General features: G+C 39.2%; 1 protein-coding gene across 1 annotated transcript in view; it reads left to right on the forward strand.

Annotated features, from left to right (window-relative positions):
• Positions 1-19,117, forward strand: part of LOC128645217 (protein mono-ADP-ribosyltransferase PARP14) — a 374,228-nt gene that overhangs the window by 117,749 nt on the left and 237,362 nt on the right. Inside the window, exons 7-8 of the mRNA XM_053698041.1 lie at positions 8,380-8,616; positions 9,468-9,689. Coding sequence (XP_053554016.1) covers positions 8,380-8,616; positions 9,468-9,689 — 459 coding nt within the window. The remainder of the gene's footprint in view (positions 1-8,379; positions 8,617-9,467; positions 9,690-19,117) is intronic.

Consider the following 19,117-nt stretch of genomic DNA (forward strand, 5'->3'; position numbering starts at 1 on the left):
GTCAGTTCAGATTTTACCTTCTACTAGTACTATGTCCCCTGAAGTCAGGGATACTGTTGTTTCTTCAGAAGGTGAGGTTTCCTCAGATGATGATGAGTCTTCCTCTGATGTTGATCCTGATATATCCTCTATTTTATTTAAAATGTAACATATTCCTTTTCTCTTAAAGAGGTTTTACATTTTCAGAAACCTTGAAATAGTTTTCTGAGAATAAGCCTTTTAATCGTGAGCTCCCTGAGATTTTTCCTATCCCCGAAGCTGTCTCTGATATGGTTTCTAAAGAATGGTCTAAGCCAGGTAATTCCTTTAATCGTTCTGCAATGTTTAAAAAGTTTTATCCTTAACCTGCTGCTAATGTTGAATTGTGGGAAACTGTTCCTAATGTTTATGGGGCTATTTCCACTCTGGCTAAGCATACTACCATCCTTTTGTAAGACAATACTTCCTTTAAAGACCATTTAGATAGGAAAAGTTCTTTCATAGAAGGGCAAGCAGAGTATTTGCTTAGTCTGGCTATATCTATTGCTGATGTGGCTGCTGTTTCATCTTATTTCTTATCTAGTCTTTCAGAACCGTGTTCTAATGACTCTGCTAGTGAAGATCTTTTGGGTTTACTCAAAATTGCCAATTCCTTTATTTATGATGCTGTATTTAATATTATGAAAATTAATATCAACAGTATGTCTTTGGCAGTCCTTGCTAGAAGAGCCTTATGGCTTAAATCCTGATCTACTGACATGGTTTCTAAATCCAGACTTTTATCTCTTTCTTTTCAGGGAAAGAAATAGTTTTTTTTCTGATTTAGATTCTATTATATCTACTGTTACTGAAGGTAAAGGGGCTTTTCTTCCTCAGGACAAGGCGTTTAAGGGAAGATCTAAAGCTTTCAATAATTTTAGTTCCTTTTGCAGAATAAGTAACAAGAAGTTGATTCCTCTGCTCAAAAGCAATGCACCTCTGGCCTAGTCTGGATACCTTGTGCTAACTTGAACAAGCCAAAGCAGGCTAAGAAATGTATCCCTACTATCAAAACTTAATGAAAGTTTGGTCCCCAATTCAGAGGTTTTGGAAGAGGACATGTTATACCTTTTTACAGGAGGCTTGTTCCAGTCTGTTCCAGATTTCTGGGTTCTGAATATAGTTTCCCAGGGTTATCAAATAGGATTCAGAACAAGGCTTCCCATAAGAAAGAAAATTCCGTCGAATTTTCCAAGGAATACATTGAAGGCTCAAGCCTTATTTCAGTCAGTTTCAGATCTGGAAACTATGGGAGTGATTGTGCCAGTTCCTTTGCAGGGACAGGGGAATGGATTTTGTTCAAATCTCTTCATTCCTGGATCTGAAATTTTTTGAACAAGTTTGTAAGAATTCCTTCTTTCAAAATGTAAACTATAGGAACTATTCTGCCTTTTGTTCACAGGCAGTTTATGAACTCAATAGATTTAAAGGATAATAATCTTCATTTTCCAGTCCACAGGGAACATTTCCATTTCTGTGGCTTGCCTTTCTAGCTAGAAATTTTAATGTTGTCGCTCTAACATTTAATAAAGGTTATGACAGCTGCTTCATAATTCATTCGGAAACTTCGGGGGTAGATAGCAGCATCCGCTGCTTGATAAATTTACCCCCATGAGTCTTTCTCTAACAGAGCAGAGAAGGTTACAACTGGTGTTATCTTGTCTCAACCTTTAATTCTCTACTTTCTTTCTGTTACTCTTTGTAGGGGAGTTATGGGTCTCATGATAACAGCTTCAGATGCAATTCTATTTGCTCAATTTCACATGAGACCTCTTCAGCTTTGTATACTTTGTCAGTGGGATCATACTCAGCTATCTCAAAGTATTTTTCTGGACCCCAGTACAAGTTAATCTCTGACTTGGTGGCTGGATCATCAGTTCATTACTCAGGAGGCTTATTTTACTCATCCTACTGTGATCACTACAGATGCATGTCTTTTAGGTTGGGGAGCTGTTTGGGGGTCTCTTAGAGCAGAAGAAGTTTGGGATCCTCAAGAGGTGAAGTTGCCAATCAATATTCTGGAACTGTGCTATTTTTATGGCTCTTCTAACTTGGCCTTTGTTACGTTTACAAACGGACAATTTCACAGCAGTGGCTAATGCCTACCATCGGAGGGAACTCGGTTCCCTAGCCATGAGGGAAGTGTCTTGAATTTTCTTATTGGCAGAATATCAATTCTTGTCTAGTCTTTGTGATTCATATTCCTGGAGTGAAGAACTGGGAAGCAGACTTTCTCAGTTGTCAATCTCTACCTCCAGGGGAATTCTTTTTTTCATCAGCATGTGTTCAATCAGATTTTGGATCTTTGGGGTCTCCCAGAGATAGATCTGATGGCTTCTAGTTTGAACAACAAACTTCCCAGGTACTTTACGAGGTTCAGGGACCATCAAGCAGAGTTTTTGAATGCTCTAGTAGCTTCTTGGTAATTTTAACTTGCTTATCTGTTTTCTCATCTGGTTCTTCTTCCCATAGTGATCTTCAAGATAAGCCTAGAGAAACCATCAATAATCCTGATTGCCCCAGCTTGGCCTTACAGGATTTGGTATGCAGATCTTTTTCAGATTTACAGTTGTCCTCCTTGACATCTTCCTCTACAGTCAGACCTTCTGTGTCAAGGTCTGTTTTTCCATCCAAATATCAAGTCTCTGAACTTGATGATATTGGAATTGAATGATTAGTCCTTAGATATAGAGGTTTCTCTGATTCTGTGATTAAAACCTTAATTCAGACTCATAAGCCTGTAAATAGGAAGATTTATTATAAGGTTTGGATGGCTTTTATTTAATGGTGTATAGATCGTGGCTTTTCTTGGCATTCTTTTAGAATTCCTAAGATTTTGCAGTTTTTACAGGATGCTCTGGATAAGGGCCTATCTGCCAGTTTTTTGAAGAAGCAGATTTACCTTATAAATTTCTTAAATGGTGGTGAGAGTCCACGAGACCCCATCGTGGGCTAGGTTACAAGTGGAGCGCAATTTAATGCTTGAGCGTTAACTGCACTAGAAGTGTGCACGTTTTACTAGTTGAAAGTAAAAAGTTATCGAATATATAATATCACACACATGATAACTTATTCCCTCATAATAGTCAATGGAGCAAAAAAGCTGGAAAAAAAAACAAGATCACATATTCTCAAGTGCACTAACTTGACATGAAAATATGAATATTTCACATTCCAATGTTGTTTACATAGCAGAATAGGTTCTGTATGTATGTATATATATATATATATATATATATATATATATATATATATATATATATATATATATATATATATATATATATATATATATATATAATCAACGTAGCCCGAAACGTAGCTGTTGTTTTATCCTGGGGGACCCTTTTTTTTTCCCTGTGCACTTTATATACAAGTTGGATTCGAATTGGCTCTACAGTTCTGTACCTCTGCTCTCTTTTTATATATATATATATATATATATATATATATATATATATATATATATATATATATATATATATATATATATATATATATATATATATATATATATATATACAGGGAGTGCAGAATTATTAGGCAAGTTGTATTTTTGAGGATTAATTTTATTATTGAACAACAACCATGTTCTCAATGAACCCAAAAAACTCATTAATATCAAAGCTGAATATTTTTGGAAGTAGTTTTTAGTTTGTTTTTAGTTTTAGCTATTTTAGGGGGATATCTGTGTGTGCAGGTGACTATTACTGTGCATAATTATTAGGCAACTTAACAAAAAACAAATATATACCCATTTCAATTATTTATTTTTACCAGTGAAACCAATATAACATCTCAACATTCACAAATATACATTTCTGACATTCAAAAACAAAACAAAAACAAATCAGTGACCAATATAGCCACCTTTCTTTGCAAGGACACTCAAAAGCCTGCCATCCATGGATTCTGTCAGTGTTTTGATCTGTTCACCATCAACATTGCGTGCAGCAGCAACCACAGCCTCCCAGACACTGTTCAGAGAGGTGTACTGTTTTCCCTCCTTGTAAATCTCACATTTGATGATGGACCACAGGTTCTCAATGGGGTTCAGATCAGGTGAACAAGGAGGCCATGTCATTAGATTTTCTTCTTTTATACCCTTTCTTGCCAGCCACGCTGTGGAGTACTTGGACGCGTGTGATGGAGCATTGTCCTGCATGAAAATCATGTTTTTCTTGAAGGATGCAGACTTCTTCCTGTACCACTGCTTGAAGAAGGTGTCTTCCAGAAACTGGCAGTAGGACTGGGAGTTGAGCTTGACTCCATCCTCAACCCGAAAAGGCCCCACAAGCTCATCTTTGATGATACCAGCCCAAACCAGTACTCCACCTCCACCTTGCTGGCGTCTGAGTCGGACTGGAGCTCTCTGCCCTTTACCAATCCAGCCACGGGCCCATCCATCTGGCCCATCAAGACTCACTCTCATTTCATCAGTCCATAAAACCTTAGAAAAATCAGTCTTGAGATATTTCTTGGCCCAGTCTTGACGTTTCAGCTTGTGTGTCTTGTTCAGTGGTGGTCGTCTTTCAGCCTTTCTTACCTTGGCCATGTCTCTGAGTATTGCACACCTTGTGCTTTTGGGCACTCCAGTGATGTTGCAGCTCTGAAATATGGCCAAACTGGTGGCAAGTGGCATCTTGGCAGCTGCACGCTTGACTTTTCTCAGTTCATGGGCAGTTATTTTGCGCCTTGGTTTTTCCACACGCTTCTTGCGACCCTGTTGACTATTTTGAATGAAACGCTTGATTGTTCGATGATCACGCTTCAGAAGCTTTGCAATTTTAAGAGTGCTGCATCCCTCTGCAAGATATCTCACTATTTTTGACTTTTCTGAGCCTGTCAAGTCCTTCTTTTGACCCATTTTGCCAAAGGAAAGGAAGTTGCCTAATAATTATGCACACCTGATATAGGGTGTTGATGTCATTAGACCACACCCCTTCTCATTACAGAGATGCACATCACCTAATATGCTTAATTGGTAGTAGGCTTTCGAGCCTATACAGCTTGGAGTAAGACAACATGCATAAAGAGGATGATGTGGTCAAAATACTCATTTGCCTAATAATTCCGCACTCCCTGTATATATATAGTGGATGGGAACAATGTAGTTATCAAGAGATATGTTGGCTAATTTAATTGTGGCCAGTACTGGCATAAGGCCCTTGTACTAGCACCTTAATAGGTAAGTGGTGCAGACCCATACAATAGAAATGATTAATCTGTAAAAAGAAAAGAACAGTAGTACATAATCATAGCACTGTTTGAAAGACAGAGAATTCAGCACTCTTTTGAAAAATAATGCAACAATCTCGTAATTAAAGTATCAAATTACAAATTTATTAATACATAATATCGAGTCTTGACTCGCAGCAAAAGCAGTAATCAAAGGATGACTGAAAGTATGTACATATAACAAAACTAAAACAGGACCGGTCATGGAGTGACATAGCTGATTTGTGCAAAGAAGGCACGATAGAAAGTAACACCTCTGCAGAGTGACGGATATGGAGATAGGTTCTGAAGGTATGAACAGACCAACTACACCCAGGATTCAGAACCCCCAAAGTCCTAAGGAGGCAATATCTGAGCTGAGAAAATAATATGGGGTCTAAGTTGTCTGAGCATAACCACTCAACACGTGGTAAAACGAATATAATTTAACTTTAAACATAAGACTCACTCTAGGGGGGCGTGGCCACGCTGTAAAAGAAAACAGAGCTCTGTACATATACACATACAAGTATATTCAACCGCAAGGGAACATAGATAACTTAAGAGCAAGTAAAGGATAAGAACGTCCACAATCAAAGTTAACTGGAGTAAGTAAAAGTCCCAGCAGAAGGAGTGATTGTATCAGACAGAGCAGTTAGTTTGTTCCCAAATATCCAGGTTGGGCAAACAGAGGTTTGTTCTTAACCCAATAGGTAGTAGCGTAATCTTAAAAGGATGCCAGCTTGATAAGCACAGAGCAGGGTTAGTATTGCCAAGCAACATGCGATTAGGCGATAAACACAGCAGGTCACATACCTATCTCTACTCACAAGTGGAATGGCACTCTTTTGTGCCAGTAGGGGCAGGCTGGTATTCAGCAGCAAACCAGCTGGCTGGACTCAGGTGGGATCTTCTATCGACCAGGATCCACCCAGATTGCAGGAACACTGGAACAACAGAACAGCTGTAAATATTGATGGGGCAAAGGAGCCCTATGGTAGATTATGGAAGCATCAAACACACCGTCTGCCAGGAGTATATACTTAAAAATGAATTTATTAAAAGGTATAAAACAATACCAAAAGTAAAAACTCCTGTTAGGTGTAAAAGATCTCCACAGTGAGATAGACAAATGCGACGCGTTTCTCAGGAGAACCCGTTTCCTCAGGCATGTATCCTGAAGTCTCACAATGCCCTTTAAATAGGGCTAAGCTACCAAATAATTCTATAACCCCTCCCCTTCCCATATACAATGTTATCCAATGGAAACCCATCTTCTCAAACACACCCTATTGTCACTTTAAATTCTCCTAAATAAGAATAATATGTATATGTATACATGATCTTATATATAGAAGTCTCATATAGCAAAATAATATATATTATATGTACATATAAATCATAAAATATAAGTGCTTAGGTCATAGTGATGTATAAAAATCTTAACCACGCCATCAAAATGGCTACCAATACTAAATGTGTATGTCAAACTTTTTTTGTATTCATTAAAAATCACCACTATGATAATAAATGCTTGAGCCAGTGTGATAAAATATAAGGGTGAAAAAACTCACAGAGCATGATGCTATCAGTTGTTAACATATTTACTTCTCAAGATTGAATTTACGGAGCTCAGTTATTGCACTGATGCTACGTCGCTCCTACCCACCAATCACATCTTTGGCAATATCAGCCAATCAGATGACCAAATTGGTAGGCACGGTAAGGGGATAACATCTAATTGGTCTAATGACAAAAACAGGACATTGAACAGTGAATACAAAGACTGTAAATATAAATACTGTGATTATCCCTGAGGATCTTTTTTTTTTCTCCGGTACTCTTCTTCTAGGGAATTAGATTGTTTGTGGTTATACTATTTTTATATATTCATATATTGTATAGTATCTACATATATATTTTTATTGGTTTACAACTATACAGATTGATAGTCTGTTTATCAACCATTTTTTTAGTTGGTCCATTTACCTATTGGTTTGTCACTTGAGCGCCTCCTATAGGAGTTGGCAGCGTAGAGGTGTTCCCTGTACACCATATCTCACAGCAAGACTCCAGATTGTTACCTCTGTGATTACCTTGTATCTAAGCCTCTGCAAACTGCCCCCTTATTTCAGTTCTTTTGACAGACATCCATTTTAGCCAGTCAGAGCTGGCTCAGTGGAACTCAACGTGCGTGAGCACAGTGTTATCTATATGACACACATTAAACTAACACCCTCTAGTGGTGAAAAACTGTCAAAATGCCCTGAGAGGAGAGGTGGCCTTGAAGGGCTTAGAAATTAGCATTTGAACCTGCTAGTTTTAGCTTTCAACTAAGAATACCAAGAGAACAAAGCAAAATTGGTGATAAAAGTAAATTGGAAAATTGTTTAAAATTATATTCTCTATCTGAATCATGAAAGTTTATTTTGGACTAGACTGTGTCTTTAACTTTAATTGCACTCACGCAACCGTGTTTACTTTTAGCGTAACATAACTGTTAGCGCTCCATTCGTAAGCTGGCCCGCTGTGTTTTTAGGGTTTATTTTGTCATGAGCACATATTTTTTGTCTGCTCCTTTTTATTGCCTCATTCCTTTTGCCTACATCATTTTACTTGGCTATACGTAAGACTAAGGTACCTTTGAGGTGGGAGGGGTTTTATAGAGCTCTTGTGGTTTGGGAATCTTTGCCTCCTCCTAGTGGTAAGGAAGAGTAGTTCCCAGGAGTAATGGATCATGGACTCCCACCACTTTGAAAGATTGGAACATGACAATGAATTAATTATGATTTCATTTTAGCACAGCAAAAAATATTTTTACCTTGTAAAAATAAGTTTATTTAATGTTGTGGGTAAAAAAGACAACAAATATGCAAGAACTGTAACAAGGTCATAAGGTAAATACTGTAACCTTGTTTTTTTTTTGCAAAATGTGAGAAATCAAATTGCTGGTTGAAGCTTTATTTTTAAGAATTCCTAGGTTATAGATTTTTTGGGGGGGTTTTTGGGTTGTAGATGCATCAATTTTACACAAAATCAATGGGTGTTTATTGTCCCTTTAATGCATTATCTATCATAGTTTGTCTTATATTAATAGCATTCTATCATTGAAATAATGTTTAGTATAAATGTGTTTATGTTTAGACTGATGTCATTGTAAACAGTGTTGGAAAGGATCTTGATCTGGACAGTGGAGCAGCTTCAAAAGCTCTTTATCAGAAAGCTGGTCAAAAACTACAACAACTCCTAAATGAAGCAAGCAAAGGTTCTCAAGTGGATGAAGGCAGTGTGTATGTAACTGGGGGATGTGCCCTGTCCTGCAATATGGTTATTCATGTTGTAACTCCACACTGGGATAATGGAAAAGGTGCTTCTGAGAAGGTAAAACAATATTTTGGCAGCTGAATTATAACCTCCTGTAGCCAAAACGTCAAACTCTCTTCTCCGCCTACCCCCACCTTGTATTATCACATCTCTCTTAGCTCAAGATTTTACCAGCCACTTCAATAACAAAATTGATTCCATAAGAAACTAAATAGTCTCCCAACATACAGTACTTCCAGTCTCCAAACCCCCCCATCCCATTATCTCACAACTACTGCCCTCCCTCCATCCTACTCTTAATCCAATCCTCACACATTTTCAATCTCTCCCTCATCCCTTAAACATGCACTGGTCACACCTATCCTCAAAACACCTTCTCTTGAGCCAACCTCCTCATCCAACTACTGCCCTATTTCCCTACTCCCCCTTTCCTCTAAACTTCTGTAGAGGCTAATTTATACACGCTTAGCACACTTCCTCATATTAAACTCCCTCCTTGATCCATTGGAATCTGGATTTCCCCCAACACTCCACAGAAACAGCAATTATTTAGGTTACTAATGACCTACTTACAGCAAAGTCGAAAGGCCACTTCTCCTGTGTTAATGCTTCTCGATCTGTCTGCAGCCTTTGATCTGCAGCCTTTGATACTGTTGACTGCCCTCTCTTGCTCCAAACACTCCCATTCTTCGGAATTTGCGACACAACCCTCTTTGGTCTCCCTAGCTGCCATCTATCTAATTTACAATCCAAAATGAATGCCTCTGCCAGACTGACCTTTCTTACACAATGCTCTTCATCTGCTGTACCTCTCTGCCAATCCCTTCACTGGCTTGGGAGGCAAAATAAATACATTTATAAATGCCAATTAGAAGCTGGAATATACAGTAGATGTTTTTTTTTTCCAGATGTTAAGGCAGGTAATATATCAATGTCTGAAAATAACTGCAAACAAAAATATGAAATCTGTAAGTTTTCCGGCAATTGGAACAGGAGCTCTTGGTTTCTCCAAAAGACTGATCGCTAGTTTAATGTTTGATGAGATTCTCAACTTTAGCAGTAAGAATAAGTTCCAGCTTCTCCAAGAAGTCAACCTCATACTCCATCCAAGTGACAAGGATTCCCTAAAGGTAACCGTAATGCTATTTTTAATATGTGACCTATTGCCAGCTAGTTACTAGTTGTGATGTATGTGTGTTTGATAGCCACATGCTAGAACTATATTTGACAATGGGAACTGTTTTATCATATTCGATCGGGTTGATTTCTGTCTGCGGCCTCAGAGCAGACGGACAAGTTATGGAGCAGCGGTCTTTAGACCGCTGCTTCATAACTTCTGTTCCCGGCGAGCCTGAAGGCTTGCACGGAAACAGGGGCATCAAGCTCCATACAGAGCTTGATAAATCGGCCCCTCTGTCTGAATCATAAGAAAGTAAAAATTATTTTGTAAGAAAATAGCAAAAGCAATTTTGGGCTTCATGTACATTTAAGGCTATTGCAATCCATAAGAAAACCTGGCTATTGCATACTTTTTAAAAAAAAATGTTTCTTTCATGTAATTAGCAAGAGTCCATGAGCTAGTGACGTATGGGATATACATTCCTACCAGGAGGGGCAAAGTTTCCCAAACCTCAAAATGCCTATAAATACACCCCTCACCACACCCACAATTCAGTTTTACAGACTTTGCCTCCCGTGAAGGTGGTGAAGTAAGTTTGTGCTTAAGATTCTTTGTTGATATGCGCTTCGCAACAGGTTGAAGCCCGGTTTTCCTCTCGAAGTGCAGTGAATGTCAGAGGGATGTGAAGAGAGTATTGCCTATTCGAATTCTATGGTCTACCTCTAGGGGATCAATTTCATAGGTTCTCTGTTATCGGTCGTAGAGATTTCTTCTACCTCCCTTTTCAGATCGACGATATACTCTATATACCTTTACCTCTACTGATTCTCGTTTCAGTACTGGTTTGGCTATCTACTACATGTAGAGGAGTGTCCTGGGGTAAGTAAATCTTATTCTTTGTGACACTCTGCGCTAATGGTAGGGGACTTTATTTGTAAAGTTCTAAATATATGTCTATAAACTTATATTTGCCTTGATTCAGGGTATTCAGTATTCCTTTTCTATACAGACTGTCAGTTTAATTATTGGGATAATGCATTACTTTATTTTTTCTTACCTTGAAAATTTTCATTTGGCCATTTTTTCCCGTGTGCTGTTAGGCTCGCGGGGGCAGAAAATGTTTATTTTTACGTCATTTTTTGGTGCATACTTTTTTTGGCGCAAAAAATTGTCATTTCCGGTGACGTTACGCCGGAAGTTGTATTCTGTTACGCATGCGTATTCAGACATTTTTTTGCGCCAAAAAAATGTGGGCGTTTCTTTTTACTCACTTTATTTAAAACATTTTGTATCATGGCTTCTGGTTTCCAGAAGCTTATTATTTTGGCATTCTTTCCCATTCCTGAAACTGTCTTTTAAGGAATTTGATAATTTTGCTTTATATGTTTTTTCTTTTTTATTACATATTGCAAGATGTCTCATCCTGTTCCCGAATCAAAATCCTCTAATGAACAGACGCTGCCTGATGCTGGACCTACCAAAGTTAAGTGTATATGTTGTAAACTTGTGGTATCTGTTCCCCCAGCTGTGGTTTGTGAAAGCTGTCATGATAAACTTTCCAAAGCGGATTCTGTCTCTATTAGTAATAATCCTTTACCTGTTGTTGTTCCTTCAACATCTTTTGTTCAGGATGTTCCTGTTAATGTTAAAGAATTTGTTTCTAATTCTATTAAGAAGGCTCTGTCTGTTATTCCTCCTTCTAATAAACGTAAAAGGTCTTTCAAAACTTCTCATTTTTCTGATGAATTTTTAGGTGACCACCATCTTTCTGGCTAATCTGATTCTGATGAGGTTTTTTGGTTCGGAAGATTCTACTTTAGATATTGATTCTGATAAATCTTCATATTTATTTAAAATGGAGTTTATTCGTTCATTGCTTAAGAAGTTTTGATTGCTCTAGATATGTAGGAGTCCAGTCCTCTTGATTCTAGAACTACTAAACGTTTAAATTCGGTTTATAAACCTCATGTGTTAATTCCGGAAGTTTTTCCCGTTCCTGATGCTATCTCAGATGTGATCGCTAGGGAATGGGATAGTCTGGGTACTTCATTTACTCCTCCAAGGTTTAAGAAATTGTACCCTGTGCCATCTGATAGACTGGAATTTTGGGATAAAATCCCTAAAGTCGATGGGGCTATCTCTACTCTTGCCAAACGTACTGCTATTCCTACGGCAGATAGCACTTCGTTTAAAGATCCTTTAGATAGGAAAATTGAATCTTTTTTGAGAAAAGCTTATTTATGTTCAGGTAATCTACTTAGACCTGCTATCTCTTTGGCTGATGTTGCTGCGGCTTCAACTTTTTGGTTGGAGACTTTAGCGCAACAAGTAACAGATCATAACACTTATAGCATTGTTAAACTTCTTCAACACGCTAATAATTTTGTCTGTGATTCCATTTTTGATATCATTAGAGTTGATGTCCGGTATATGTCTTTAGCTATCTTAGCTAGACGAGCTTTATGGCTTAAATCCTGGAATGTAGATATGAGTTCTAAATCAACTTTGCTTTCTCTCTCTTTTCAAGGTAATAAATTGTTTGGTTCTCAGTTGGATTCTATTATTTCAACTGTTACTGGTGGAAAGGGTGCCTTTTTGCCTCAGGGTAAAAAATCTAAAGGTAATTACAGGGCTGCTAATCTTTTTCGTTCCTTTCGTCAGAAGGAGCAGAAGCCCGATCCTTCCACTAAAGTAACGGTTTCCGGTTGGAAACCTAATCCAATCTGGAATAAATCTAAGCCTTCCAGAAAGTCAAAACCAGCCCCTAAATCCGCATGAAGGTGCGGCCCTCATTCCAGCACAGCTGGTAGGGGGCAGGTTGCGATTTTTCAAAGATGTTTGGATCAATTCGGTTCACAATCTTTGGATTCAGAACCTTGTTTCACAAGGGTACAGAATAGATTTCAAATTAAGACCGCCTGTGAGAAGATTCTTTCTCTCACGCATTCCAGTCAATCCAGTAAAAGCTCAGGCATTTCTGAAATGTGTTTCAGACCTAGAGTTAGCTGGGGTAATTATACCAGTTCCAGTTCTGGAACAGGGTCTGGGGTTTTATTCAAATCTATTCATCGTACCAAAGAAAGAGAATTCTTTCAGACCGGTTCTGGATCTAAAAATATTGAATCGTTATGTAAGGATACCAACATTCAAGATGGTAACTATAAGAACTATTCTGCCTTTTGTTCAGCAAGGGCATTATATGTCTACAATAGATTTACAGGATGCATACCTGCATATTCCAATTCATCCAGATCACTTTCAGTTTCTGAGATTCTCTTTTCTAGACAAGCATTACCAGTTTGTTGCTCTTCCATTTGGTCTAGCAACAGCGCCAAGAATCTTTTCGAAGGTTCTCGGTGCCCTTCTCTCTGTAATCAGAGAACAGGGTATTGCGGTATTTCCTTATTTGGACGACATCTTGGTACTTGCTCATTCTTCACATTCTGCAGAATCTCATACGAATCAACTTGTGTTGTTTCTTCAAAGACATGGTTGGAGGATCAATTTACCAAAGAGTTCCTTGATTCCTCAGACAAGAGTAACCTTTTTAGGTTTTCAAATAGATTCAGTGTCCATGACTTTGTCTCTGACAGAAAAGAGACGTCTGAAATTGGTTTCAGCCTGTCGAAACCTTCAGTCTCAATTGTTCCCTTCGGTAGCATTATGCATGGAGATTTTAGGTCTCATGACTGCTGCATCGGACGCGATCCCTTTTGCTCGTTTTCACACGAGACCACTCCAGCTTTGTATGCTGAACCAGTGGTGCAGGGATTATACAAGGATATCACAAATAATATCCTTAAATCCCAATGTTTGATCATCTCTAACGTGGTGGATGAATCACCATCGTTTAATTCAAGGGGCCTCTTTCGTTCGTCCAACTTGGACTGTGATCTCAACAGATGCAAGTCTATCAGGTTGGGGAGCGGTTTGGGGATCTCTGACAGCGCAAGGGGTTTGGAAATCTCAGGAGGCGAGATTACCAATCAATATTTTGGAACTCTGTGCGATTTTCAGAGCTCTTCAGTTCTGGCCTCTTCTGAAGAGAGAATTGTTTGTTTGTTTTCAAACAGACAATGTCACGACCGTGGCATATGTCAATCATCAAGGGGGGACTCACAGTCCTCAAGCTATGAAAGAAGTATCTCGGATACTTGTATGGGTGGAATCCAGCTCCTGTCTAATTTCTGCGGTTCACATCCCAGGTGTAGACAATTGGGAAGCGGATTATCTCAGTCGCCAGACGCTACATCCGGGCGAATGGTCCCTTCATCCAGAGGTTTTTCTCCAGATTGTCCAAATCTGGGGACTTCCAGAAATAGATCTGATGGCCTCTCATCTAAACAAGAAACTTCCCAGGTATCTGTCCAGATCCCGGGATCCTCAGGCGGAAGCAGTGGATGCATTGTCAATTCCTTGGAATTATCATCCTGCTTATATCTTTCCGCCTCTAGTTCTTCTTCCGAAAGTAATCTCCAAAATTCTATTGGAGCGCTCATTTGTACTGCTGGTGGCTCCAGCATGGCCTCACAGGTTTTGGTTTGCGGATCTCGTTCGGATGGCCAGTTGCCAGCCTTGGACACTTCCGTTAAGGCCAGACCTTCTATCTCAAGGCCCTTTTTTCCATCAGGATCTCAAATTATTAAATTTGAAGGTATGGAGATTGAACGCTTAATTCTTAGTCATAGAGGTTTCTCTGACTCAGTGATTAATACTATGTTACAGGCTCGGAAATCTGTCTCTAGAAAGATTTATTATCGAGTTTGGAAGACTTACATCTCTTGGTGTTCTTTTCATAAATTCTGGCATTCTTTCAGAATTCCTAGAATTTTACAATTTCTTCAGGATGGTTTGGATAAAGGTTTGTCTGCAAGTTCTTTGAAAGGACAAATCTCTGCTCTTTCTGTTCTTTTTCACAGAAAGATTGCTAATCTTCCTGATATTCATTGTTTTGTACAGGCTTTGGTCCGTTATTAAGCCAATCTCTCCTCCTTGGAGTCTTAATTTGGTTTTGACAGCTTTACAGGCTCCTCCATTTGAGCCTATGCATTCTCTGGACATTAAATTACTTTCTTGGAAAGTATTGTTCCTTTTGGCTATCTCTTCTGCTAGAAGAGTTTCTGAGATATCTGCTCTTTCTTGTGAATCTCCTTTTCTGATTTTTCATCAGGATAAGGCGGTGTTGCGGACTTCATTTCAATTTTTACCTAAGGTTGTGAATTCTAACAACATTAGTAGAGAAATTGTTGTCCCTTCATTATGTCCTAATCCTAAGAATTCTAAAGAAAAATTGTTACATTCTTTGGATGTAGTTAGAGCTTTGAAATATTATGTTGAAGCTACTAAAGATTTTAGAAAGACTTCTAGTCTATTTGTTGTTTTTTCTGGTCCCAAGAAAGGTTAGAAGGCTTCTGCCATTTCTTTGGCATCTTGGTTAAAGTCTTTGATTCATCATGCTTATGTGGAGTCGGGTAAGTCCCCGCCTCAAAGAATTACGGCTCATTCTACTAGGTCAGTTTCTACTTCCTGGGCATTTAGGAATGAAACTTCTGTTGATCAGATTTGCAAAGCGGCCACTTGGTCTTCTTTGCATACTTTTACTAAATTCTACCATTTTGATGTGTTTTCTTCTTCTGAAGCAGTTTTTGGTAGAAAAGTACTTCAGGCAGCTGTTTCTGTTTGATTTGTGTGCTTATAATTTCATTTTTTTTCATTATAAAGATTTAAAACTTTTTGATTTGGGTTGTGGATTATTTTTTCAGCGGAATTGGCTGTCTTTATTTTATCCCTCCCTCTCTAGTGACTCTTGCGTGGAAGTTCCACATCTTGGGTATCTGCTATCCCATACGTCACTAGCTCATGGACTCTTGCTAATTACATGAAAGAAAACATAATTTATGTAAGAACTTACCTGATAAATTCATTTCTTTCATATTAGCAAGAGTCCATGAGACCCACCCTTTTTGTGGTGATTATGATTTTTTTGTATAAAGCACAATTATTCCAATTCCTTATTTTTTGATGCTTCGCACCTTTCTTATCACCCCACTTGCTTGGCTATTCGTTAAACTGAATTGTGGGTGTGGTGAGGGGTGTATTTATAGGCATTTTGAGGTTTGGGAAACTTTGCCCCTCCTGGTAGGAATGTATATCCCATACGTCACTAGCTCATGGACTCTTGCTAATATGAAAGAAATGAATTTATCAGGTAAGTTCTTACATAAATTGTTTTTTTATTGCACTGTGTAAATTACAACAGGACTCTAGCAGAGACTCTAACAGCAGTATTTGTAGAAAACACATTTTAAGAAGTCTTAATATGCAGCTTACACTGGCTGTATATATTTTGCTTCTATGTAGGTGTGTGAAACCCCTGAAATCTCCTGTGAACAGGGTTGCCAGGTGTCCCGTATTCAACCGGACAGTCCAGTATATTAGCAGACAGTCCAGTAAAATATTCAAAAAAAATACTGGACACTTTAATGTCCCTGAGTGTAAGCTAAATGTAAAAGGCTTCCTATACCTAAATGCATTACAAATATAGAGGGGAAAAAAGAAGTGAGGGGTAGTCAAGGGGGTTAATCACTTCTGTTTGTTTTGTTACTGTCCACCAAAAAAGTAAAATAATTTATTTGTATGTTACTGGCGGCCGAGGGATAAAATGACCGTGCGTTTGTGAAAAATATGCATGGTGGAATCAAGTGGGGGCTAAGGTAGAGCTTTTGGGGGACATTATGTGACCCCACCAAACATTGCACCGAGTAACCGACAGATCGTCCATTATTTTTGTGAAAGTCAGTTGGTAACCTTACCCTTGAACCACTTCTGTGAAAGAAAACCTGAAAAAACTTTTTTTCTCCAACATAGGTGTGTCCGGTCCACGGCGTCATCCTTACTTGTGGGATATTCTCCTCCCCAACAGGAAATGGCAAAGAGCCCAGCAAAGCTGGTCACATGATCCCTCCTAGGCTCCGCCTACCCCAGTCATTCTCTTTGCCGTTGTACAGGCAACATCTCCACGGAGATGGCTTAGAGTTTTTTAGTGTTTAACTGTAGTTTTTATTATTCAATCAAGAGTTTGTTATTTTGAAATAGTGCTGGTATGTACTATTTACTCAGAAACAGAAAAGAGATGAAGATTTCTGTTTGTATGAGGAAAATGATTTTAGCAACCGTAACTAAAATCCATGGCTGTTCCACACAGGACTGTTGAGAGCAATTAACTTCAGTTGGGGGAACAGTATGCAGTCTCTTGCTGCTTGAGGTATGACACATTCTAACAAGACGATGTAATGCTGGAAGCTGTCATTTTTCCTATGGGATCCGGTAAGCCATGTTTATTACGATCATAAATAAGGGCTTCACAAGGGCTTATTAAGACTGTAGACTTTTCTGGGCTAAATCGATTCATTATTAACACATATTTAGCCTTGAGGAATCATTTTATCTGGGTATTTTGATATAAGAATATCGGCAGGCACTGTATTAGGCACCTTATTCCTTAGGGGCTTTCCCAAAGCATAAGCAGAGCCTCATTTTCGCGCCGGTGTGGCGCACTTGTTTTTGAGAGGCATGGCATGCAGTCGCATGTGTGTGGAGCTCTGATACTTAGAAAAGACTTTCTGAAGGCGTCATTTGGTATCGTATTCCCCTTTGGGCTTGGTTGGGTCTCAGCAAAGCAGATACCAGGGACTGTAAAGGGGTTAAAGTTTAAAACGGCTCCGGTTCCGTTATTTTAAGGGTTAAAGCTTCCAAATTTGGTGTGCAATACTTTTAAGGCTTTAAGACACTGTGGTGAAAATTTGGTGAATTTTGTACAATTCCTTCATGTTTTTTCGCAATTGCAGTAATAAAGTGTGTTCAGTTTAAAATTTAAAGTGACAGTAACGGTTTTATTTTAAAACGTTTTTTGTACTTTGTTATCAAGTTTATGCCTGTTTAACATGTCTGAACTACCAGATAGACTGTGTTCTGAATGTGGGGAAGCCAGAATTCCTATTCATTTAAATAAATGTGATTTATGTGATAATGACAATGATGCCCAAGATGATTCCTCAAGTGAGGGGAGTAAGCATGGTACTGCATCATTCCCTCCTTCGTCTACACGAGTCTTGCCCACTCAGGAGGCCCCTAGTACATCTAGCGCGCCAATACTCCTTACTATGCAACAATTAACGGCTGTAATGGATAATTCTGTCAAAAACATTTTAGCCCAAATGAACACTTGTCAGCGTAAGCGCGGCTGCTCTGTTTTAGATACTGAAGAGCATGGCAACGCTGATACTAATATCTCTGAAGGGCCCCTAACCCAGTCTGATGGGGCCAGGGAGGTTTTGTCTGAGGGAGAAATTACTGATTCAGGGAACATTTCTCAACAGGCTGAACCTGATGTGATTGCATTTAAATTTAAGTTGGAACATCTCCGCATTCTGCTTAAGGAGGTATTATCCACTCTGGATGATTGTGACAAGTTGGTCATCCCAGAGAAGCTATGTAAAATGGACAAGTTCCTAGAGGTGCCGGGGCTCCCAGAAGCTTTTCCTATACCCAAGCGGGTGGCGGACATTGTTAATAAAGAATGGGAAAGGCCCGGTATTCCTTTCGTCCCTCCCCCCATATTTAAAAAATTATTTCCTTTGGTCGACCCCAGAAAGGACTTATGGCAGACAGTCCCCAAGGTCGAGGGAGCGGTTTCCACTTTAAACAAACGCACCACTATACCCATAGAGGATAGTTGTGCTTTCAAAGATCCTATGGATAAAAAATTAGAAGGTTTGCTTAAAAAGATGTTTGTTCAGCAGGGTTACCTTCTACAACCAATTGCATGCATTGTCCCTGTCGCTACAGCCGCATGTTTCTGGTTCGATGAGCTGATAAAGGCGGTCGATAGTGATTCTCCTCCTTATGAGGAGATTATGGACAGAATCAATGCTCTCAAATTGGCTAATTCTTTCACCCTAGACGCCACTTTGCAATTGGCTAGGTTAGCGGCTAAGAATTCTGGGTTTGCTATTGTGGCGCGCAGAGCGCTTTGGTTGAAATCTTGGTCGGCTGATGCGTCTTCCAAGAACAAGCTACTTAACATTCCTTTCAAGGGGAAAACGCTGTTTGGCCCTGACTTGAAAGAGATTATCTCTGATATCACTGGGGGTAAGGGCCACGCCCTTCCTCAGGATCGGCCTTTCAAGGCAAAAAATAAACCTAATTTTCGTCCCTTTCGTAGAAACGGACCAGCCCGAGGTGCTACGTCCTCTAAGCAAGAGGGTAATACTTCTCAAGCCAAGCCAGCTTGGAGACCAATGCAAGGCTGGAACAAGGGAAAGCAGGCCAAGAAACCTGCCGCTGCTACCAAGACTGCATGAAATGTTGGCCCCCGATCCGGGACCGGATCTGGTGGGGGGCAGACTCTCTCTCTTCGCTCAGGCTTGGGCAAGAGAT

Source organism: Bombina bombina, chromosome 1 (genome assembly GCF_027579735.1).
Source record: "Bombina bombina isolate aBomBom1 chromosome 1, aBomBom1.pri, whole genome shotgun sequence".
Classification (NCBI taxonomy): Eukaryota; Metazoa; Chordata; class Amphibia; order Anura; family Bombinatoridae; genus Bombina; species Bombina bombina.